General features: G+C 41.1%; 1 protein-coding gene across 1 annotated transcript in view; it reads left to right on the plus strand.

Annotated features, from left to right (window-relative positions):
* Positions 1-24,546, plus strand: part of TRIO (trio Rho guanine nucleotide exchange factor) — a 5,137,669-nt gene that overhangs the window by 2,791,438 nt on the left and 2,321,685 nt on the right. Inside the window, exon 33 of the mRNA XM_044065600.1 lies at positions 16,371-16,470. Within this exon, the coding sequence (XP_043921535.1) occupies positions 16,371-16,470 (100 nt within the window). The remainder of the gene's footprint in view (positions 1-16,370; positions 16,471-24,546) is intronic.

Below are 24,546 nucleotides of genomic sequence, written 5' to 3' on the forward strand. Positions count from 1 at the left end.
CAGCTTTGCCCCTGGAGCCCAGGGCAAGGCTATTTCTAAGCATACCACTTCTGAATGGATTGCTCATTATATTACTTTTTGCTATTCCTTTCATGGAAGGTTCCTCCTCAAGGGGTTAGGACCCACTCAACTAGAGCAGCTTCCACTTCTGCAGCCTTTTTAAGGGGTGTCCCTACTAAAGACATTTTGGAGGCTGCCACATGGTCTTCTCTTCATACTTTCAGAAAGCATTATAATTTGCCTTTGTTTTCAAGAGCCAGGACAAGGTTTGCCACTGCTGTTCTGCAGGGCATTATCTTCTATCATTAATTCACTTGGTTCCTCCTCCCTTTTCTCTGGGCTTTGGTAATCAACCCATTGGTTAGGACTGCACCAGTGAAACACGAACATAGTACAGTTGTGTACACTTACCATAAATGTAGATGTTCGAGTGTATTCACTGTTGCAGTCCTGCTTTCCCTCCCTCCCTTTTCTCTTTTCCTAAGGTAAAGGCTAAATTTGGTTTAAGCCTTGTTTTCTGGGGGCTTCTGACTCTTATGGCAAGAAAGACTGAGGAAGTGACGTTGGCTGCCTTCTTTTTTATTGAACGCCCTGACATCCTTTACAACCGACTACAGCTGATGTGATTATTACTTACCTTTGATATTCTGGCCATTCGAGGGCTACCGGATAACCCATTGGTTAGGACTGCAACAGTGAATACACTCTAACATCTACATTTATGGTAATTGTACACAACTGTACTTTCCATTAACGAATGGACATAGTACTCATCCCGTGTGTAGCATTAACATGATATTTACTTGTAAAAAAAAAAACAGAGGAAAGAGGCCAAGCACACAATTATTGTATTTATTTATTGGCATTTGTTGACCGGGAAAGTCCACTGGATCAAAGATCCATTTTCATTGGAGGCCTGGGGAGAAAAGCTGCAAAAGATAGTTTCACACTAAACAAAGTTACTGAAAGTTGAATAAAACCGTTTCAAAGATTTTACATAGTCAACAGATTTTACATATGGTAAAATTCAGTTTTTAACAATGATCAATAAAATATGGCAGTCATACTTTATACAGCAGAGTAAGGTAATTAAAATGCACTGGATAAAGTATATTTTAAGGAGGTTTGTTTAAGTGATTGCAGGTTCTTGTCGGGTTGTTAAGGTAATGTTTTAGTGTGAATTTTAAAGTTTTTGTAGTGTATATATGAGTGATTGTGGGTAGCAGAGCATCCTAGAGTTTGGCTACTATATTGGAATAAAGGCATTGCCCTGCTCTCCTGTTGGGTTTAATTATGGTTAGGAGTATTTTATTAGGAGATTGTAGGTTTTGGGTTGGAGTATATGTAGGTAACATATCTTGAAGAGAAGGGCAGTAATTTGAGTTATATAGTAGTTTGTGAATAAGAGTAAGTTGAGTGTGATAAATGTACTGGAGGAATCCATGTTAATTTAAAGCTGTAATGGCTAGGCAGTGATGTATGTGAGTTGGCATATTGGTGGCAAATTTTGCTATTTTTTAATAGCATTATTGTAATTTAGCCATGTGTGATGTATGTAAGTTATTGAAAATGGGACTACCATAGAGGAGGGAAGGGAGAAGTAGACTATTTGCCAGTTTTGTTTTGGTAGACATATTTAATAAGATTTAATGCCTATTGAGCTTACCTAGCTTGAAATGGGTCTTTTTGATTGTGGTGAGTATGTGATTCTCAAAAGAATGTTTATCAGTTGTAATGCCTAGTAGTTTAGCTGTTTTAACAAGCTCAATTTCAGTATTTTGTGAGAATATTTTGAAGTCAACAGTTACGGATTTGGTAGAGAACAGTAAAAGTTTTGCTTTTTGGGAATAAGTAGCAGTTGAGCCTTGCTTAGCCATGATTCTATAGATGTAAATGTTTGAGTTGAGGTATGGAGTTCTTAGAGGTTATTCGAGGATGTGATTAAGGTCGAATCGTTAGTGTATTGGATAAGGGCACTTTGTTTGGATGCTTTGTGGAGATTATTAACGGATATATTAAAAAGTAGAGGCCCAAGAGTAGAGCCTTGGGGAACTCCAGTATTATTGGTTAGGTATTCTGATTGCTTATTGTGCCATTTGACTGTTTTCTATTGTGAAGGTAGCTTTGAAGCCAGTTAATATGTGGGGAGCAGTTTAGAGACTTAAGTTGTAACAGAAATTTATGGTGTGACACTGTATCAAAAGCCTTTGATAGGTCAAGCAGAATAACAGTAGTGATAAAATAAGGAAGAAAGGGCCACAGCTCCAAAGGCAAACTAAAACGTTAATGTGTGAGCACTTTCTTTCACTCAAATCAAATGAACTTCAGACTGGTCTGAAGAAGCTCATCTGATTTGAGTGAACGAATGTGCTCAAACACTAAAGTTTTGGCTTGCCTTTGGAGCTCTGTGGCTCTTTGTTCCTTATTTTATTAGAATAACAGTAGTGAATAGACCGGCATCAAGAGCTTTTTTTACAGTATTGGTAAATGGTAGTAAGGCTGTGGTAGTGCTATCTGCCAGCCGAAAACAGTGTTGTGTAGGTGACATTAGGTTGCTGTCAGTAAGATGCTTAAGCAGTTGATAGTATATACACTTTTCTAGGATTTTTGACAGAGGAGAAAGGATAGAGAGTGGTCGGTAGTTAGAGAGGTCATTGGTGTTGCCACCCTTGTGCAGGGGAGTTATGATGGTTTTTCCAGAGTTGTGGGATGTATAATTCGGAGACAGAGCGATTTATAAGAATGCTGACTGGGTAGACTATGGCATTGGCAGCGAGTTTTAGGTATTCTGCTGGAAGTTCATCAGAAGAGGGGGAGGAAGGCTTTAGTTTTTTTAATAATTTGAGCATTAATGTAGATTCAGGTTGTATAGTAAAAAAATGGAGGGGTTGGATTGTTATTAAAGGAAGTAGATGTAGTGGGGGATTTGGAAGGGGGCTGAAACTGGGAATTATTATTGTTTGTATTACAATTTAGATTTGTGTTGGTTTGTTGGGAGAAATCATTTACAAGTTTTTGAATAGTATCAATAAAGTGAGAGTTAAAGGCTTGGGCAATCTCCTGTATGTCCTTGTCAGGAGATGGTGTGTAGTTATGCTGAGTACCTGGATTGAGAAGTGAGGAGACATAATTCCAAAATATTTTGAGGTTGTTTCCTTGGGTAGCAAGTTGAGTGGAGAAGTATTTCTTCTTGTCTTGGATAACCTGTATTTTGGCATTATTGCAAAGTTGCTTAAATATGAGTTCATTTTGTGGGGTTCTATTTGTGCACCATTCAGCCCATGCTTTATCCCAAGAAGTAAGTAATAGTTTAATTTGTTTTGTTAACCAAGGGGAATGGTTGTTATTGATTCTTTTAGTACGCAAGGAGGCTAGACTGTTTAGAGTGTCAAGAAAGACCTTGTTAAAGTAGTTAACTGCATCATCTAGTGGTAGTGTCTTTGTTGGGTACCAGTTATGGGCTTGTAGAGCATCTATACATATTTGTTAGTTAAAATAGGTAAGGTTCCTGGATGTTCTAAGATGATATACTTTACTTAGTTGTGTTGGGTTTCTATTGGTAAAGGCAGGTAAATTGTCACTAAAAATATTCAGGAGAGTTCCAGACTTGGCATATTTTTGAGGCTGGGAGAGACGTATCCAATCTAGGATTGATTTGGCTTGTTTATTTGCTGTGTGTGTTGGGTCAGTGATTAGTTGAGTAAAGTTATTAAAGGTTAATGCTATTTGAGGGGGAGCTAGAGCTGAGAGTTAGCCAATTAATATTAGTGTCATCAAGGATTATGGTTTCATTTGATATGTTATGGGACATCCAGGGAAGGAACTATTCGAGAGTAGGTATGTTTGACCAGGGGGGATGTAGGGTACAGCAATACATAGTTGTTTTTTGCTATTGAAATGCAGATTTGTCAATAGTAGTTCAATATTAGAAAAGGTAGGAATGGGTTTGAAATACTAGTGCAAGAAAGATCGAACTTTGCATCATCAAAATGGCAAGCATGATAATGAAAAAGACAGTCTGCCCTCGTAAGTCTATGGAGAGCCAAAGTTTGCAGTAAAATGAAACTGAATTTCCAGTAAAAATTGAATTTTAGATCTGGAAGCCATCCTGTCATCCTAGAAGAGAGACTTGCAGGCACTTGTCAAAAGTGTTTACATGTGATCTTTATTATCTCATTTATTATACCGTCTACCATTGTTTTTTCCCCATATATGATCCATCAAGTATATCTGTTTCTTCCCACTTATTTTTCTGTTCTGTCATCTTTATCCATGAGCTACTCCTCTAGTATCCACCCATCTAGTCAAGTAAGATAGTTGGTCCAACGCTGTACATCTTTCCTGGTCTAGGGCCCCCATCTCTTAACTCTTTAGGTAAAGTTACTGTTTTATAGGCCAGCCTGGACTTTTATTTACTCCACAAAAACATTTCAATCCAATTTCTTATTTTGTAGAGAGTTTTCCTTTTGAAGTCCATTCAGTATACCTGACTACCTGACTATAGTACAAGATACGTATCCCATGTCAGTAAAGTACCTTCACCTTTTCTTTCTAATTTTTTATTGTAGATCCAGTTTTATTGTTTCTCACCTTGGCTGTGTTCCATAGATATTCATACTCAGACTTATCTAGCTCTTCTGTCAGCCAGTTGTCAAAACACTCATCTGAAACTTCCATTGCAATGAGTTATTCTGCTTCTTTCCAGTTATAATCACTGTCTGTGCTGGGGTGTGATCAGACTAATAGAATAGGATCTATTGTAATTTCCCTAATAAATTTTTCATACACTTTAAGCACGTGTATATTATTTATTTTTGACCAAGTATGCCATTTTTCACTGTGAAATGTGTTACCTTGCTCACCACATCCTATGCTTCTTCCATAACAGAGTCCATTTAACCCAGGGAATTTGAAAGTCTTCGTCTCTTTTTCTACTTTGGTTTTAACTCTTTTATTCCCTGTTGTACCCATCTTGTTTATTTCCATTTTCCAGTCTCTGGCTATTATCAAAATACTTTCCTTTATGTTAGTAATTTGCAATAATTTATGTGATGTCAGTCTTCCCTTTATTCTCACTGATGGGTTGGATCCGATCCATCTTGGCCTTTTACAAAAGCTTGACGCCTTCAGCAAAGCTCGTGGTCATTATACTTTACCCATAATGCAGTTCCTTAACTCCCTCTGATCTCATTTGGCTCTCTGCGAAAGACATGGTTCTCCAGCAAGCTTTGGGCCAAGTGATATTTTCACTTTTACTTTAATCTCTTTCTAGCTTTAAAATCTTTCTTAGGTTGTTGTTTAATCGTTATTTAAGAGTTTAGTAACGGCTTAATAAATTCCTTACCCGTTTTCTGTATTTTTGAGAGTGAGTGTTCCCTTCATTCTTTCCCTTCCAGCGTGCTTTTTCCCTTCCCACATCCGTGTAAGTTAGATGACGTTTTCCCATTTGATTGTTCCCGTTTTTTCCTTTCATAGTCTAAGTTAGAGGACGATCTGTTCTTTGTTTAAAAAAAAAAATCTTTTCCCTTTCCTCAATTTCTTTAGTATCTGTTTAATTTAGAGGATGTTCCTCTGTGTGTGTGTGTGTGTATGCTTCTTTTTCCTTTAACCTGCCTTTTTTCTTCAGTAGTTTGTCTCAAAAACAGCAAGGAAAACCCTTAAGATTCAAAAAATGCGAACACTGTGGTAAGAAGATGCCTTTAAGTGATACGCACACTTTGTGTGTATTGCTTGGGGCCTTTGCATCTTCAGGAATCATACTCCATTTGTCACAGATTCAATCAAAGGCCTCTTATGGAGCGTAAAACCAAGCTTATGTTAAAAGGATTGCTTAAGTTTCCTTTTTCTGAGGCTATTTCATTGAAGTCCGCAGCTTATTCAAAATATGACAAGTCTCAAAAATTAACAACTTTGGAGTCGAAACAGAAAGTTCCTAGGCTGTCTGTTCCAACAGATTCTTTTGAGCAGCCAGTTGCTACCGGATCCAAGGGTTTATTGGAGCAACTTGAGCCTTCGGCTCTGACTGAATTCAGATACCAGAGTCATTCTCCATCTTTGGAACAGATACCTTCTCAGCTTCTATCTCCCTTTTTGACTAAGTCCAGGTCTCCAACTTTATCTACTCAGTCTACCAGGAGTTTGTCTAATGATGATATGGACTGAGTAGTGCAGAGGCTCCTGAAGACACCGGCCTTGCCCACATTGTTGTTGGATCCGAGCCCAAAGGAATCGGAACCAAGTCCTCCCTATTGGCACCTGCTCCTCCTCTGAGCCGGAAGATTCAGACGTCCATCTGGTGTCTGTCTCGGATCCTAGACCTATGGGTTCCTCTAATCTGATGTCTGCCCTGATTGCTTCTGCTCAGTCAGAGCAGGGAGACCTGTAGGAGCAGACACTCCCCAGTCGGATCCGGTGAGTGGGTTTGGATCTCTCTGGATCTGACCCTGCCTCTACGGACTTCTGTGTGAGTGAGTTCAGATCCTACCTCTGCCTCGGAGCTTCTGTCTCCTGCATGGGAGATTTCCTTGACTCCGACAACCTTTCTGTCGTATCCAGGGTGTTTTCTGGATCAGGAACGGGAGTACCTTTGAGGTTATGAGTAGGGTAATGACTACATCCCAGTCTCAGACACAGTCTGTCCAGGATCTTTCTTCCAGTTCTGGACCAGTGATTTTTATCTTCTTGTGGATCCTCTCCACAGGACTGCAGAGACTTCAGGCCTCAGGCTGTCCAGCAAGGGACCCACCCCCTTCTGAACATCCCCAGACTTACGCCACTGAGGAAGGCCCTTGGAGGAGGACTTGCAAGAGGAAGCATATTGACTCTTTAGAAGATTCAGATGCATCTGATACTGACCTTGATGTAGAAGGGTCCCCATGGTCACCTCCTTAAGATGTCTGTTTTGTAGACCTTCTGGAAATGTAAAAGCAGAGAGGTGACTGGCATTCCACATCACCTTCAGCTGAGACGTCAATATACCTGATGGCTTTCGGGTCTTGCCCTTCCACCTGTTGGGTGATCCGTCCCTCCAAAAGCATATTGATTTAATCTCTCAGAAGGCTTGGGAGACCCTGGACTCCATAGAACTGACTCCTAGGAGGCCAAATAAATATATTACTGCCCCCAAGGACAGGTCTTTCCTCACTAAAGGTGTAGCAGTTGTTGCCATGGTCATTGCGGCGGCCACTAAAAGGGAACTATATGAGACCAGTTCCTCTAGCCATCCCCCGATTTAAGGTTCTAGGAGCATGGATAGGTATGGGAAGTGTGTTTTATTTGTCCACAACCTTTGCCTTATGGTCACTGAACTACTTGACTCATTTTACTGGGTAACAGGAGGGACATGTTGAAAGAACTGTCAAACTCCCTCCAAGAAGTGGAGCTGAGGTGACAGCAGATAAAGTAACTGCTCAGCTCACCACCCTCAATTCAGTTGTAAACTCTTCCACGAGACTTGTATATGCAGCTTCCTACTACAAAATGTAACTAGACTTAATTTTTTCTCCATTCCCAGAGACTTCCCTAATGTTTACGCCTGTAGTAATACTACAGATATGGTTTTGCGACCTGCTGCTGCTTGCAAGAAGAAAGTAACCTTGTTATTCGGAGCTATCAACTCCTTAGCCTGCGCTAACTTTTGCTTCAACATTTTGAAAGCCTCTTCTTTTGTGGACCCGCATTTCAACTTTGCAGAAGTTTTTTGTTCTGCTAACATCATGTATAGTGGTACTGCCACCTCTGCATAATCATCAATAAATTCTCTGTTGTAATTCAAGATTACCATAAATTTGTGTAAATCTACCACCGTCAAAGACATTGATAAGCCTAAGATTCCTTTTACCCTCTCTCTTTACAAGGCATCCTGTCTGTAGGTGGTGTTGTAATCCCCAGAAATTTTACTTCCTCCATCATGAACTGTATTTTTGACTTTACTTTAAACCCTGTCTCTTGTAGTGCCCATGGCACCTTCATTAAATGCTTGTAATGCTCCTCAACCATTTCCAACTGTATCCAAATTTTATTGTAATGAATTATATTATCTAGCAGCTCTGTTTTTTGCAACACCTGTTCCAGGATTTGATGAAACATTACTGGGCTGATTTGAAACTCTTGAGGTAACCATGCCATCACATAATGTTGATTTCAAAAGAGAATGCAAACTTTTGCCTCTCCTTTTTCAGTAACCGAACAGTGAAAAATCCATTTACCAAATCAGTAACTGAAAACCTCTTACTAATGGAGTTAATTCTTGCTGATAATTCTGGGACCTCCGGTATCAGATGAGCCCTTGGGATTGTACAACCCTTTACCTTCCAAAGATCCAGGATCAGTCTGTAACTCATCATCATCTTTCGGCTTTTCCCGTTAGGGGTCGCCACAGAGGATCACCTCTTTCCATTTCTTCCTGTCCTCTGCATCTTGCTGTGTCACACCAACCACCTGCATGTCCTCTCTCACCACGTCCATAAACCTTATCTTAGGCCTTCCTCTTTTCCTCTTCCCTGGCAGCTCCATCCTTAGCATCTTTTTCCCAATATACCCATCATCTCTCCTCAGCACATGTCCAAACCAACGCAATCTTGTCTCTCTTGCTTTGTCTCCAAACTGTCCAACATGAGCTGACCCTCTAATATACTGATTCCTAATCCTATCCATCCTAGTCACACCGAGTGCAAATCTTAACATCTTTAACTCTGCCACATCCAGCTCTGACTCCTGCCTTTTTGTCAGTGCCACTGTCTCCAACCCATATAACTTAGCTGGTTTCACTACTGTCTTGTAGACCTTCCCTTTCACTCTTACTTGTACCCGTCTGTCACAAATCACTCCTGACACCCTTCTCCACCCATTCCACCCTGCCTGTACTCTCTTCTTTACCTCTCTTCCACATTCACCATTACTCTGAACTGCTGATCCCAAGTACTTAAACTCGTCGACCTTTGTCAACTCTACTCCCTGCATCCTCACCATTCCTCTACCCTCCCTCTCATTTACACACATATATTCTGTCTTAGCCCTGCTGACCTTCATTCCTCTGCTCTCTAGAGCATATCTCCACCTCTCCAGAGTCTCCTCAACCTGATTCCTATTCTCACTACAGATCACAATGTCATCTGCAAACATCATAGTCCACGGGGCCTCCTGTCTTATCTGTCAACCTGTCCATCACCACTGCAAATAAGAAAGGACTCAGAGCTGATCCTTGATGTAATCCCACCTCCACCTTAAACGGATCTGTCACTCCCACTGCAGCCCTCACCACTGTCACACTACCCTCGTACATATCCTGTACCACTCTTACATACTTCTCTGCCACTCCCGACTTCCTCATACAATACCACAACTCTTCTCTAGGCACCCTGTCATATGCTTTCTCCAAGTCTACAAAGACACAATGCAACTCCTTCTGACCTTCTCTGTATTTCTCCAATAACACCCTCAGAGCAAACATCGCATCTGTAGTGCTCTTTCCTGGCATGAAACCATACTGCTGATCACTAATCATCACCTCCCTTCTTAACCTAGCTTCTGCTACTCTCTCCCATAACTTCAAGCTGTGACTGATCAATTTTATCCCTCTGTAGTTACTGCAGCTCTGCACATTACCCTTATTCTTAAAGATAGGTACCAAAACACTTTTTCTCCACTCCTCAGGCATCCTCTGACTTTCCAAAATTTCATTAAACAATCTAGTTAAAAAGTTCACTGCCATTTCTCCTAAGCACCACCATGCTTCCATTGGGATGTCATCTGGGCCAACAGCCATTCCATTCTTCATCCTCTTCATAGCTGTCCTTACTTCCTCCTTGCTAATCTGTTTCACTTCCTGATTCACTATCCCCACATCATCCAACCTTCTCTCTCTCTCATTCTCTTCATTCACCAGCCTCTCAAAATACTCTCTCCATCTACTCAACACACTCTCCTCTCTTGTGAGTACCTTTCCCTCACTATCCTTTATCACCCTTACTTGCTACACATCTTTCCCAGCTCTGTCCCTCTCTCTAGCCAATTGGTACAGGTCCTTTTCTCCCTCTTTAGTGTCCAGTCTCTCATACAACTCTCCATACGCCTTATCCTTAGCTTTTGCCACCTCTCTCTTTGCCATGCGCCTCATGTCTACTTTCTTCATCTCTTTGACAGTCCCACTTATTCGCCAGCCTCTTCCTCTGTATACTCTCCTGTACTTCCTCATTCCACCACCAGGTCTCCTTGTCCTCCTTCCTCTGTCCAGATGTCACACCAAGCACCTTTCTAGCAGTCTCCCTTACTAGTTCTGCTGTAGTTACCCAGCTATTCGTTAACTCTCCACTGCCTCCCAGTGCCTGTCTTAACTCTTCCCTAAACTCCACTTCACAATCACCCTTTTTTAACTTCCACCATTTAATCCTTGGCACTGCTTTCACACTCCTCCTCTTCTTGATCACCAACGTCATCCTACAGACCACCATTCTGTGCTGCTTAACTACACTTTCCCCTGCCACCACTTTAGTCTCCAATCTCCTTCTTCAGACTGGCCCTCCTACATAGGATATAATCCACCTGTGTGCATCTTCCTCCACTCTTGTACGTCACCCTATGCTCCTCCCTCTTCTTAAAATACGTATTCACCACAGTCATGTCCATCCTTTTTGCAAAATCCGCAATCTACTGACCTTCTGCATTCCTCTCCTTAACACCATACCTACCCATCACTTCCTCATCCCCTCTGTTCACTTCACCAACATGCCCATTAAAGTCCGCTCCAATCACTAGTTTCTCACCCTTCTCTGTAACTACCATCCTTTTTTAATAATGGCCATATAGGAGAATTTGTTGAACTATGCCCCTTTTTAATAATGCCTGCCTGTTCTCATTCATGATTGCATTTCTCATGTCATTTTGAGCCTCTGTTGGAATTGGGTACTTTTTTTTAGAAAGGTGGAGTAAAATCATTTGGACTGCCAGCCACTATAGCCTCCTTTAATGTACCACAGTCTGTTTTTGATTTTGCCCATAAATCCTGAAAAATGCTTTCCAACTTTTCCCACATTTCCTTTTGCTCATATGACATTTTTATCTCAATTATTTCCTTTTTGTCTATTTGATCTACTTCTGTTACCATAAATTGTGCATGTTTGATCTCCTCTGGTCCTGCAATGTCCTCCATAGAATCCTGTTTGAGAAATCTGTCACTGATCCCAGCTTTGATAGTATATCCATCCTTATAATAGGGTAATATGCAGCAGAAAGGTTGCCTTGAGCAGTTCTCTATCCTCTTCAAATCTGATTTCATCTGGTTGATTACTGACGGCTACTACAGAGTTTCCAGTAAATCCTGAAATAAATGTTTTCTTTTGATGATTTATTTTTAATCTTCTGCTTGTTACTGAGACTGATGCTTTGGAATCCAGCAAAACGTTTTGCCACTGTATCCCCCTCTACCTGATAGTGTGACCAATGGTCTCCCATCCACCACCCAGAGTAAGAGAGACTAACCGGGTGATGTGGGCAGGCAGGGCACACCTCTAATCTGTCCCTTCTAAGGGTGGGTCTGACATCAAATGTGTTGTTGAATGCACCAAATAAACTGCCTCTGCTTTCCCTTGTTCCTCATCATCATTGGCAACATATACAATTTTATTTATTTCTCTAAATATTTTCTGACTTTTTACTTTATGGATTATACTGTGGATCCCTTATTGCATACTCTGCTGCACATACATTCCCTCTGCTATCGGTGGTTTTCTATAACTCTTCTTATTGGGATTACAGTACTGATTGTGATTCTCCACTGTATCTTATGCTGGATAATACCCCCTTTTCTATTTGCTTACATTTACATTTTTATAATGTTGGCAATCCTGTTTTATGTGTTCTATCCTCTTGCAGAAAAACAGGTTACCTCCTTTCTTTCCCTGCCTGGACTATCCCGTCCTACCTGAGGAAGGGCTGATGCTGTTCTTCCCCCTTTATGGGCTACACTCCAACTTCTTCATCTTCTTCGCCCAACTACATATACCTCATTCTGCACTTAACTGTTTTGCACTATACACTACTTACCATCCGTTTTCTGCCCTTTCATCAGTTTAGTCACATTTTCCTCCAGTGTTTTGGAGCCTTCCTTGTGAATATACTTTGTCGCTTGGTACTCTATTAACCTGTTTAAGAAAACTGTGAATTGGTTGCTTCTGGACTACTTCATCTTCTGCTGTAATTTATCATGCACTGTCTGATAAGCCATTTTAAAATGTTCTCCTTGCTTCATCAATCTGTCTAATAATTTTATTTTAAAGTTATCTAATAACTTAGTTGTTAATGGCTGCCCCTGCGTATACGCCAGCAAAACTGATCTCATTCTTTGAATAGCTGTAATTGCATCTAACTGTTTTGCCTGTATATATTTAGTGAAACACTTAGGGATGAAAACCTGGAAACATTTTTCCAAAGGCTGTGACCAATCTTGTACCACCGGTATGTGTAACCCATTCTTCATGGGCCACCATGTTATGGAAAATTCCCTTTATCATTCCACTCTGGGATTACCAGTAGTGACCTAGACTTGATATAAATCAGTTGATGTGTTTACAAAATGTATGTCTTCTGATTTAATGTATGGTGTACTTCTAAGCTGTACCTGCAATTCCTGTATTTCTTGCATTATCTTTGCATTTGCTTTATTGCAGTTTTCTTTATCCATAACTGCCTGTACCCTAAACCTTCTCAACATCCTAATGTCATTCTCTGCCATTTTTAACTGTGCTTTGATGGCAGTGATTTCATCCTCCCCTTCCTGTATTCTTTTCTGTGAAGATTGTGTAATACATTTTGTAAAGTAGTTGGAAGAAAACTTGTAGTCAGTGAGCCTGTGCTCTGCATCATATTTCTGCATCTTTCCTTAAAGCTTTGTGTTTACTACTGTCACCAGTTTTCTCTTCAGCTGCCTCTGACCATACCAAACAAAACTGTTCAAATAAAGGAGTTACAAATGGAGCCTGAAAATCCCTGTATTGCGTGTTATATGTCTCTCAATGGTTTAGATACTATCATCACTAAAACTGCAGCATCTGGTTGTATTTCTGGTAACTGCATGTTACCCTGACACTTCTGACAGATGATCTCAAGTATATCAACACATTTGTTGCAGTATAAACGTAGTGGTGCTAATTTGCACATGTAGGTATAGAATTTGATTTTTGTACATATTGATCAATATCTGCCACAGTCTTATCAAGGCATACAAAATCAACTTTACTACATTTAAAAAATTATGCATTTTGAGTTGCATCATACAATTTATTAAAACATCCCATACATCTTTATAACTTTAACATCTACATTTCCTCCTAAACTCGCTTCCTTTTTCTCCTATCTTACCTCCTTTGCTGTACCTGTCTTTCTTTTTTCTTATTTCTGCTTTATATGGTTTCCCTTTCAGTTCACTGTATATTCTGTTGTTTCTACTTATTTCACTATCATATACCTTCACTATCGATCACTAATTGAAATATTTTTTATCTAATATTAATCCACTCAGCCTTACTGTTTTTCTGCTACTATCTTGTACTATAACAGCCAATCCCTAGTCATGTCTTAATTTGTTTTCTAATTCATGTTGTAACCATGACTTAGACATCCTTTTTACTATAAATTTGGTCTTAGTTCAATGTAATATTTTTATTTTCTATCTTTCCTTGTTTAGAATTTTACTGTATGCTCCCTATCCTTACTATCTTGTTTACCACTTTTTCTTTTATTCTTTAATGCTGTTTGATTTCTATGATTTGATTTTAAATTCCTATGTACTATGTTTGAAGATTTTTCTCCTTGGGTCTCTGCTGAAAATGGGCAACCTTGCCCAGTTGGACTTATCCCAGTAAACAAATGTAAATAAAATAAGTTAATTAATTAAAAAATCTGTACGGAGTACATGTGGGCACTTTGTACTTGTCTTTAATGACATTCATGTTGTGCTAGAAAAAGGCTTTACTGCAGGTTATGAACAGTCACCAGGTGATCAAACTGGTGACCAAAAGTCTTTGTCTGTCAGATAACGCGGTGATCACTGAAGAGTAGTTGTTTCAAACAACATTTCTTTCACCCTTTTCATCTGAAAGAAGCACAAACTGCCACTACTACATTTTACAGTATGTCGAACTGGATGTTGACGTCAACGTTTAAAATGTACGAGTATTTTAAAGATTTACTGGCGACTTTGAAACTTTGTGAGTTCGTATTTCAAAACTGGTCTGGCTTGCCACTGTTAAAGGAACAAGAACAGAAACAGACTTACAAAGTCAATGTTCAATTCAAAATATTTATTTCATTTAAGCCACAGTAAGCATTAACCAACTGATTTTTGAGTACTGATTCATGACTTGATTATCTTTCACAACATAAGTGCTTTAGAGTCTCTTATTATAAAGTTATTGTTTGGCCGATGCCCATGCCCAACTGGCAACTCTCCTTTCATTCCCACTTCTCTCAATGAAGTTTCCTCAGAAAATCTCCAAATCCAGTCAGTCTCTTCACTTATGCTATTGTCAGTGGAATGATCTCCACATTCTAGAATTCATGTCAGCCTCATGCTGCCCGTGAAAAAAGTAGAAAAGTGTAGAGCAATGTAGAACAGTAAGCCTATGGATGCCAAAAATCTCTACCACTGTGCCCAACATGTGTTACGCTAACACTTTACATAAATCAATTTGTTTATATAGAATGGTTTACTGTAACACCACACACACAAAAAAGTCATTTGGTTTGTTGCAGTCTGTTTAGTCCTTTAAAGCAGTTAATTATAGAAAAGTTTTATTTTGAGAATTTATATATTTATATTTATATATATATATATATATATAGAGAGAGAGGCTAGTCCTTCTTATTTTGTTGTGTTTATGAGGTATGTAGGTGTCCTGTTGGAAAATAGTGTACTGCATTTTAACCATTTTTTGTTCCATCTCTGCTGTAGCAGAGAATTGGAGGGAATTCTCTTGTACACAAACAAACCAATTTGATTTGTTTTCTAGTTGTGGCTTCTGAGCTAAATCAGATGCTTTTCCATCAGTCGGCTGTAACATATTTGGAGATTTAGGGCCATTTAGTTTGCTTAGGAACACTGTAGTTTGCCCAGTAGTAGTAGTAGTGGGTTGATTGTTAGATGTGACAAGATCCTGCAAGTAAGGTTACTAATAATTTTATTTATTTTTTTCCCTTAATTCGGTGTGTGAGGTTTGTTTTAATTTCTTAGCTGCCTAATTTAAATATCAAAATGAAGAGAGTATAGTTTAAAATGCAGTGCCTTCATCTGTAGATTACTATAAAATAATGTAATTAAATCACATTGTTGTCTTGACTACAGAAGGAGACTGTAAGCCTACCCAAATCTGCCATTTAAGTGCATTTATCATTCCACCTCCCCTCTGTCCCCTGCCTGATCATGTTAATCTTTCTGCATCTCTCCCCTAGATTCTTCCTTCACCATCCACTCCAGTACTATGTTTCATGATTCTCCTACCCTGTCTGTGGTGAAGTACTTTTAGAAAACCAGGAAGTTGTTGGTCTCTATTATTTCATGTAGGTGTCTAACGTCCTTTTCCTGGTATGTCCTTCGTAACTGCATGCAGTACTTAAGGCGAGGTCTCACCAGTGTCCTGCAGAGTAGAAACATGTTTGTTTTAGGAGCCTGTAATCACTGTCCTTTCACTTTTCTCCTGGTGGTCCAGAGCAGATGTGATTGACACTATTGTGAAATGCTGGAGATACTAATAAATGGTACTATAAAGAAGATACTGGATTTGGGTAACAACTTTCACTCAGTGTATCTTGTCGTTTTCTGCTCCTTGTCCTCTTGACTATGTGCCAAAGACCCCCCTCCCCCCATTCAAATGCTGGTAAAATTATTTCCATCTACAAATGGCAAATGCACTGATCTTATTAAATCGCATTTGGCCATACTGAGTATCTTAATTCAAGAAATTATGAAGTATGAAAATATTCATCATTTAAGTTTGTTTTGCCTTTTGGTGTGATTGTTTCTAATTTATGGTTTCTTTATTCTTGGAGAAAATATATTTTATAGACAGTCTATTTAATGTGCTTTTTCGTAAATAGTTCATAACGAACATGTTTAGTGCAGTGGTTTTTCCACTGAGGGTTTTTCAAAGATTTGAATATACTAAGATAATACTATTTTAAATCTAAAGCATAGTAAATGAATTCCTACCTGAAATTCTTCTCTGCTACAGAAGCTGCTACTTTAGTGTGACTTAATTTCTTGGAAAGGACTTCTGGTAGTTGTGAAGCATATTAGTAGACAATATTATAGTCCAGTCTGCCCAAGTGATGTAATTGTCAACTAATGTTGACTGCTTTGTTTGGCTTTAAATTTGCAGGGAAGGAGAGGACCTGGACAGTCAGGGTGATGGCAGTAGTCAGCCTGATACAATCTCAATTGCATCGCGTACTTCTCAGAATACATTGGACAGTGATAAGGTAAGGATATCATAAAGCATCTGTTTTTTTTTTTGGAAATCATTCACTATAGGTTTTGGCTGTATGTCCTTCACAACCCTGGTTCAGGTACTGACCAGAGTGCTGAAGAAGCAGACAGTGGAGTTAGAGGTGACTGCTTTTGCTGTATTGCTTTTCCTGAGGGAAGGAATTTGGCAAAGTCCTGCTACAGGTGTGTAGTCTTGGAGAATGCACATAACTGCATCTCCTCCCTTTAGGACATTTGACTATGGAATGCAAAGCTGCTTGGGGATCATAGGTTTGTAGAAGCATGTACCTGCAGTGTCACAGCTTTACAGGCAGTGTAGTGTGCTTTCTGGCTAGTGGGTTGGTAAGGTAAAATAGGAATTAAAAGAAATCTCCTTACACCCATTTATTGATGACTGTGGCCATAAACATTCTCCTTCCTCCTCCTCTCACTGTCCTAGAATGTAGCGAAAGGTTGTGGAGGGGACTAAAAATGTAGTGAGCCTCTTTTGTCACAGGTTCTTTCAGTTTATAAGTAATAGATATAAATATGGGTAATTTTATTTTATCCAGGAAAGAGAAGTCTGAGGGCTTGACAGTCATCCTTGCAGAGTCATTAGAATACTTTGTTTTCCCAACCCACATTACATCTCCAACTAGTCACTGAGAACTGGCACCTCAAACGTCTTTCTCCAAGGCCAAAAACTACATAATAGTACTGTTCTTTGCAGGTGAAATCATCTGATATGTGAGCAGTCAGGGTTTTTCTATTTTAGTTCTTACTCAACCCCTTGTGTCTGATAAGTGTGCTTGCATCATCCCAGGAACCTGATAAATTGTCCTTTTAAGTGTATGCTCCCATAAATATATATGCCCCTTACAAGCTACAATTACTTTCTTGGGATTGCCAAAAGCATGTCCCTCATTGTTCATTAGTTTGGTATGTTGTAAGTATCTAGTTGCACAGGAGCAATTGGTTGCATAGAAGCCACAACTCTCCCCCTAGGAGGGAGAAGCCAGCCTTAGCTGCTACTTTCCACCCTCCCCTTCTCAGCTGTTCCAGCACTGAAAAATGCCACCCATACTGTGGTTTTCTGGATCTTAGTCAGGACTCCTATGCCACAGATCCAGGCAAAAGATTGTGAAGTTTAGCCGAAAGTGTTGCATAAATGGTTCTTCATGGAATAATGTGCATCATATTTTGTCTCTCTGAAGCTCCAGTTTCATAATTTTCACGGGCTTTAAAAACTACAACCTTTCATTTTTACTGGCTCCTGTTTGGAAAGAGAGGTACCGAGCAGCAGGACCCTTGTGTGACTTCATGTAATCGTTATTGGCGTCATTAATACAGGGCTGTGAAATTTCACTAGAAACTATCAAACTCTTAATTAATATCAGAGCAGCTATGTGTTGGTCTCGTACCACAAAAGGCACAGCTATAAGGAGAAATTTGCAGACATGACAAGACGAAGACTGATTTGTTGCACTGAGAAGTTCACTGCAAAGTTTTTGTCTCAAATGTCCAGATTATGCTTCCTGTTTAGGTCTGTTCTTTATAAAATTTGTAGTTTTTGGTGAAATTGTTGAGCACTGAATTCACTAAATAATGATGGACGTTTGAGTTTGAGTTCATATTTATCGGAAAACACATGCTAATGCTGTTGTTCTGTCAACTTTCTAAGTTTATAAGAGCAATATTTAAAACCTGTCCCTGGATGTGGCCTTTTGTCTCTCCCAGCCTTTTTGCTTTATCCAGATTCAGTGTTCTAGTTTTGGATGAAGGGTCATTATATAGAGCTTTTATTCCATATAAAATTTTTGAGTTAAACTTCTTCGCTTCAAGCACTTCAGTTAGAAAAAGAAAATCCCAATGTAAAGATGGTCCATGTCAAGAATGTGCTCTTTAGTAAGACTGGGGATAGTCCTCACCAAATGAATGAGACCTTATAACAGCCATCGCGTCTGCAAACATTTCTGGACTTATTCCAGGAAGGAGAGCTTGAGCGGGAACTTCAGCAGCCTTTTTTTTTTCTAAACTCTGATACCTTATATGAGAAATTGGACCATGGGTTTTAGCTTTTACTGAAAATGGGGCCATTGGCCAAGTGGGAACTACCTGATAATGAATTTCATGTAAGCAAGTCTTTGTTTAAGAGGAGCATAGCAGTCACTTCCTTGGAGGTGGGAAAAAAAGGCTACCTTTTCAGAGATAATCTACAGACATACTTGTGCAACCTTGCATAAGTCATTAGTTTAACAGTCTTCACCAGGTGATGTCTTTCACATTAACTCAACAAGAACATGAACAGAAATCTGCTCCCTATGCCATCACTGTCCACTTGACATTCACCCTAGAAAATTAATGGCTTCGTAGGGCTCTCACCCGGGGAATACATTTTTTACTCTGGGTGTACCAGGAAGAATGCACTAGTTGGTCAGGTTGAAGGGTCAGGATAAATAAAAAAATTCCTTCAGACTGATCACAGTTAATCCATCTAGAAATAGGGCTAAGTTTTCCTCTATGTTCTGAAACTTTCATAGCTGCAACTCCTTTGTCAGTCTGTATAACTTAGTCAGTGTGGGGTAGCAGATTTCCTACCCAATAATCCAGTGCCTCTGTTTTGCTTTTTTGGTAACTCATCCTTTGCCACAACTCCCTTTGTGAGCTTTTCTGTGTTACTATGGAGGCCCACAGTGTTTTTCTTTTGGAAGTGTCTGTCCTTGTACACTCCCTGTGAAGGTTTCTGACGGATGGAGGTTTGGTGAGCTCATGTTCTGTTCCTAGGACATTCTTTTTATGCCACCACCCTTCCTCCAAGGGCTTGCGGCAGCAGGTATACTGCTCCCTACCCTCCTCTAAGGATTAGTACTCCCTTCCTTCCCTGCCAGTTTGATCAAGCATCCACGCTATCGTCTGTGAACTCTGGTCACCTGGGCCATAGTAAGGGCTTTTATCTTTTTACACCAGTGGAACTGTGTTGGAGTCTGGACTTGACAAATGACATCAGGGAAAACAGTAATGCAATGTCCATATGGCTTCCCCTCCTCCATTGAGGAGCAAAGCAAATTCAACCATGGTTACAGTAATGTTACTAAAATTCAGTCTCCGAGCCTAGGTGAAAAAACTCTGTCTGCTCTAGGAATAAGATTTTCTACATTCAGAGGGCCTTTTTATGGAACCAGAAAGGGGATAGAAAGATATGGTTCTGAAAATTGTAAGGGGCTTCTCTGAACTCTTAAGGCGATGCAGCACTCCCACAGCAGGGGGGGGGACTGTAATTACAAACATTGCCCGTGTAGCAGAGGCCCACAAATCCAAGACTTCAGAGGTCCTTTTTCCAAGAAGCCTTTCAGCACTTCTGAACAGTTGCCTGACTGCTGCACTCAGAAGGCAGTTTTGGGGGCCTTTTATCTGCAGTGAATGGAGTTTCTGAAGAAGGCGCTAACTTTTATGATTTGTTGTGAATAAACTCTGTTCATTGTGGCTTACGTTTGCTGGAACTTATTTATGGACTGCATAGCCCTGGAGTATGTGGACCCATTTTTGGTTACTTAGTCTTGAGTGGTTGCTCATTCACACACCTATTTTTTGGTTATGGGCTTCTGTCTGCACCTGGAAGGCTGTAAGTGCATCATCAAAGATGTCTGGGTGCAGAAAATAATTACCAGTGGCTATTACATTCCCTTTTCCCACCATCCCGCCACACATTGAAGAAACATTCCTGACATAACACCCCATGAAAGAAAGGAAGCAGCCATAGAAATAGAAAAGCTGCTAAGAGTCATCCAGGAGGTCCCCCTAGACCTGCAAGGGTTCGGAACTTACTAGAGATTTCTTTTTGGTGCCAAAGATAACTGAGAACCTTAGGCCAATATTGGACCTAAGCCACTTGAACCGATTTATCAAACACTCGAATTTCCAAATGGGCACAGTTCTGTGCATTCTCCCTTTCTTGCGGAGGATAATTGGGTGTGCTTGAATAGACTTACAGGATGTGTACTATCACATCAGAATTGATAGACATTCCAGGGGCTACCTTTGGTTCCAGTTGAGGCAAGTCACTTTCAGCTCATTGAACTGTCCTTTGGTCTCAGCACAAGCCCCGAGTGTTCGCCAAGTATACTGCAGTAGTTGCAGCTCACCTGAGATTGCTGGGATTCCAGATGTTTCCTAACTTCAGTGTTTGACTCCTTGCTGCTCCCACCAGGTATCTACAAATACTTGTCTTGAAGTTCATAGGTGCTTATCTAGATATGGTTTCCCAAATGGCAAGACTACCTCAGTCCAGACTGTCTATGTTAATCCAATAACGAAAGAGCACCGACAATGTAACCAAGTAGAATGTCAGACTCCAGGGATACAAACCGCTCGTACACAAGGATAAAATGAAGTAATTTATTGTAGCACAAAGCAAGAGTAAATCACAGGTTTAGCGCTTTCAACTGGAACCCCAGTGAACTGATGACAGTTCTGATGAAGACTGTGGGGTTCCAGTTGAAAGCGCTAAACCTGTGATTTACTCTTGCTTTGTGCTACAATAAATTACTTCATTTTATCCTTGTGTACGAGCGGTTTGTATCCCTGGAGTCTGACATTTTACTTGGTTACAGACTGCCTATGTTGCAACATCACATAAAACACCTATTCTCTTCTCAAATCATCACCGGACAAGTTGGTTCTTCAGCTTCTAGGTTCAGTTGCGGTCTCCATAATCCTTCTGCTCTGGCATGATTTTATATGATGGTACTGCATGGACACTGGCAGTAGAGTGGCCAATGAATCGACTTTCCATGACATGTCCCATTCAAATCACAAATATCTGCTAGGAACATGTCTCCTGTTGGATTCATACACCAGATGTTTTTCAGGGCTTCCTTTTGTCCTGCCTTTGCCCAAGATAACTCTGATTATGGGCACTTCATCTTAGGGGGGGCAGTACTTGGGGCAGATATTCTAAGACGTGGTCCCTGTTAGAGGCCAACTGTCACAACAGCTTCCTAGATATGAGGGTAATTCTCCTAGCATTACAGGCCTTTCAGGGCATTCTCCCTGTAGGAATGATTGCCATACAGACAGACAAGTCAGTGTTCTGGTACATCATCAAGCAGGGGGGATCGCCGCTCTCATCCCTTATATTGAGAAGGAATGAGGATGTGGCAGTAGGTGATCCCTTTCCGCCACTTTCTTTTGGCAGTAGTTATTCAGGGAAGTCCATTATTTTAGAGGGCAAACTGAGCAAATATATTCTACTACATCACGAGTGGTCTCTCAGTCCTTCGGTGGCAGTTATAGAAATTTCATCAATGGGGCAACCATGCTGTGATCTCTCTGCTGCCCCCAAAATTTCATATGCATCAGGTATTTTGCTCTGATACCCCTCCCCCTTCCCAGAGGGTTAATAAACAAGAGGCACTCTGATTCTCATTTTTCCCCCTGGTCTCCTCCTTGCTTATCCTCCGACACCCCTCATATCCAAGTTTCTACAAAAAAACATGTCAACAGAAGAGCAAAGTGATTCTCATTGCTCAGTCTGGCCTCAACAAATGTGGTTCCTCTTCCTTGGCCTCATCTACTGTACTCTCCTTGGGTTCTGGATCCCTCTCCAGGTCTGCTGTTTCATCCATCCAGACTACCTCACCCAGTCATCCAAGCCCTCATGTTAGCATAGTTTCTTCTCTTCCAGTGATGGCTAGGTAGTCAAGGCTTTCTTCCCAGCTTTTACACATTCGTACATCTTCCCAAAAGGATTCAGTTGGGAAGATGTACAAGATCAGATGGAAAAGATTTTTTTATTCAGGCCAATCAGAGACACCTGGATCCCATTTCAGCACCCATTCTGGCTATTATTTCCTGTAATGGACCATGGTACTCCACAGTCATGGTGCAATTGACTGGGACTTACAGAAATGTAGGTGAAGACCATTTGTCTTTGGCCTCTCTCAGGCTATGCGAAACTTTCCTCAAAGGTATGTTTTTACTCAGGCTCCACTTATCAAGGATCCTACTACTCCTTGGGATGTGACAGTTCTTCCATAGGTCTTGACTCAGTTTCCCTTTGAACCACCAGCCAAAGCTGATATGAAATTCTTGTCCTGAAAGACTATTTTTCTAGTGGTTATTACATCTACTAGGTGAGTATCTGAACTCGCCAGCCAATTTACATTATTTTTTTTATAACATTTCTCTGAGTAACTGTCCCGCCCTTCTCCAAAAGGTAGCATCAGAATTTGCCCTTAACCAGTCCATTAATTTACCAGATTTCTTCCAAAAATTCTCCATTGAGGAGGAATGTGTGCCCCATTTGTTGGATGTATACTGACAACTGAGGTTATGTCTTCATAGAACAAAAATCTTTAAGGAAATTTGATAATTCGTTTATTTTAAAGGTTAAGTTTGGACAGTCTTTGTACAGGGTCACTTTAGCTTAGTGGCTCAAAGTATTTTTCATGTTTTTAAGCAAAAAGATTTGAATCTACCAAGACCACAACAAGCTCATTTCACAAGGTTAGTCTTCACTGTTTTCTTTTCCAGAAATTCTATAGATGACATTTGTGCTCTTGCTACTTGGTCCAGTGTTCACACATTCTTAGCTCATTACAAGTTGGATATCCTTTCTAGAGACAGGGCAAAGTTTGGCTCTGCTGTACTCTGGAGTATCCTGTAATGAGTCAATCGTAGGTTTTTACTCTGTTCCAGTGGTTGAGGAATGGACAAAAAAGACACCGTCAGATACAAAGGATCTGAAGTAGGCAGACTTCATTCGTCTGCAACCAGTGGGTATCGGATCCGACCTCGGATCCGAGCCGGCAATTCAAAAGCTTAGGCTCCGAGCTCCTAGCTCCTCCCTCTTACCCATAACCCCTTGCCAAGCCCTGACTGACCTCAGATTTCATTTGCCGCTTTTCAAGTAGCTACGGAATTCCAGAGCTCCTGGCGTTGGTGAAGATAAGAAACAATTTTTTGACAGAAAAAGTTTTAAAAATCTTTATTTTCGTTCTTGATATAGTTAGTGTTGAGTGTGTTTAGGCTTTCCTCTCTCTTTTATTTAATTTTCTCGGGTTTTGCGTAGTTTGTTTGTGTGTGTTTTGTGTTAGGCCTTAGGGTTGTGATGTCTGAAGCCCATAAGGCTGTGTTCTCGAAATGTACCGAGTGTGGCCATAAGCTGTCCCCAGCGGATGGCCACACTCGGTGCGTTCATCTTGGGGGTTGAACACCTGTCATCTGGTTGTACCATTTGTGCAGGGTTCAATCCCCGGGCTTTGAGGGAGCAGAGGTCGAAGTTGGTGCTGGCGGGTCTTTTACCTCCAGATACCGCTTCGGCCTCTGGCCCTTCCACTCAGCAACCTGTTGCTGTGGGTTCTCCCCCTCCGGCTGGGACTCAACCTCCCTCTAAGTTGCCGGAGGGGAAGGAATCCTCTAGGGAAAGAGTGAAGGAGAGGCACAGGGAGAGGCACCACAAGCGAAGAGCCGAAACTTCCAGTTCGGCTCCTCCATCTAAGCGGGCCTCCCCTGTGCCTTCTAGCTTTCCTCCTCCTCGGCTCCACTCCCCTCGGTTCTCTCCTGGACCCGAGGAGGAGGAGGCTAGCCCTTCTAGGAGGTCTCCGAGGTGGCTCTCTAGGTCCGCCGGTGGCCTCCACTAGGTCAACTTTTTCAATGAGTGAAGCTGATATGGACTGGATGATGAGGAAATTCATCCAGGCCCAAATGCAAATGGGAGTGCTCCTAGCCCCCATCCGGGAGGGGCTTGACCCCTTTCGCCCCTTGGCTCCTTCTCCGACCCATACCACGGGTTCGGAGCTGTCGGCGCCGGGCAGATTTGGATCCGGGGGTGGGTCGGATCCGATGGGTCGGCGCACCTCGGATCCGTCCCATCCCTTGAGTGCTTGGTGCCGGACCAGACCTCCCGGAGCCGAGGGCCGAGCCTTGGATCCGAGGGAGCTGGTGTGTCTTCGGCTCTGTCCAGGTCGGAGCACACAGGTCTCTCGGATCCGACGGTTTCGGCTCCGACTCCGATCCGTGCGTCGGATCCGAGTGGGGGTTGGCTCTCGGGGCTTAGAGAAGCTGGCTCCCCTCGGCTTCGGCGTAGTGGA

Source organism: Protopterus annectens, chromosome 3.part0 (genome assembly GCF_019279795.1).
Source record: "Protopterus annectens isolate FY-2018-M chromosome 3.part0, PAN1.0, whole genome shotgun sequence".
Lineage (NCBI taxonomy): Eukaryota > Metazoa > Chordata > Ceratodontiformes > Protopteridae > Protopterus > Protopterus annectens.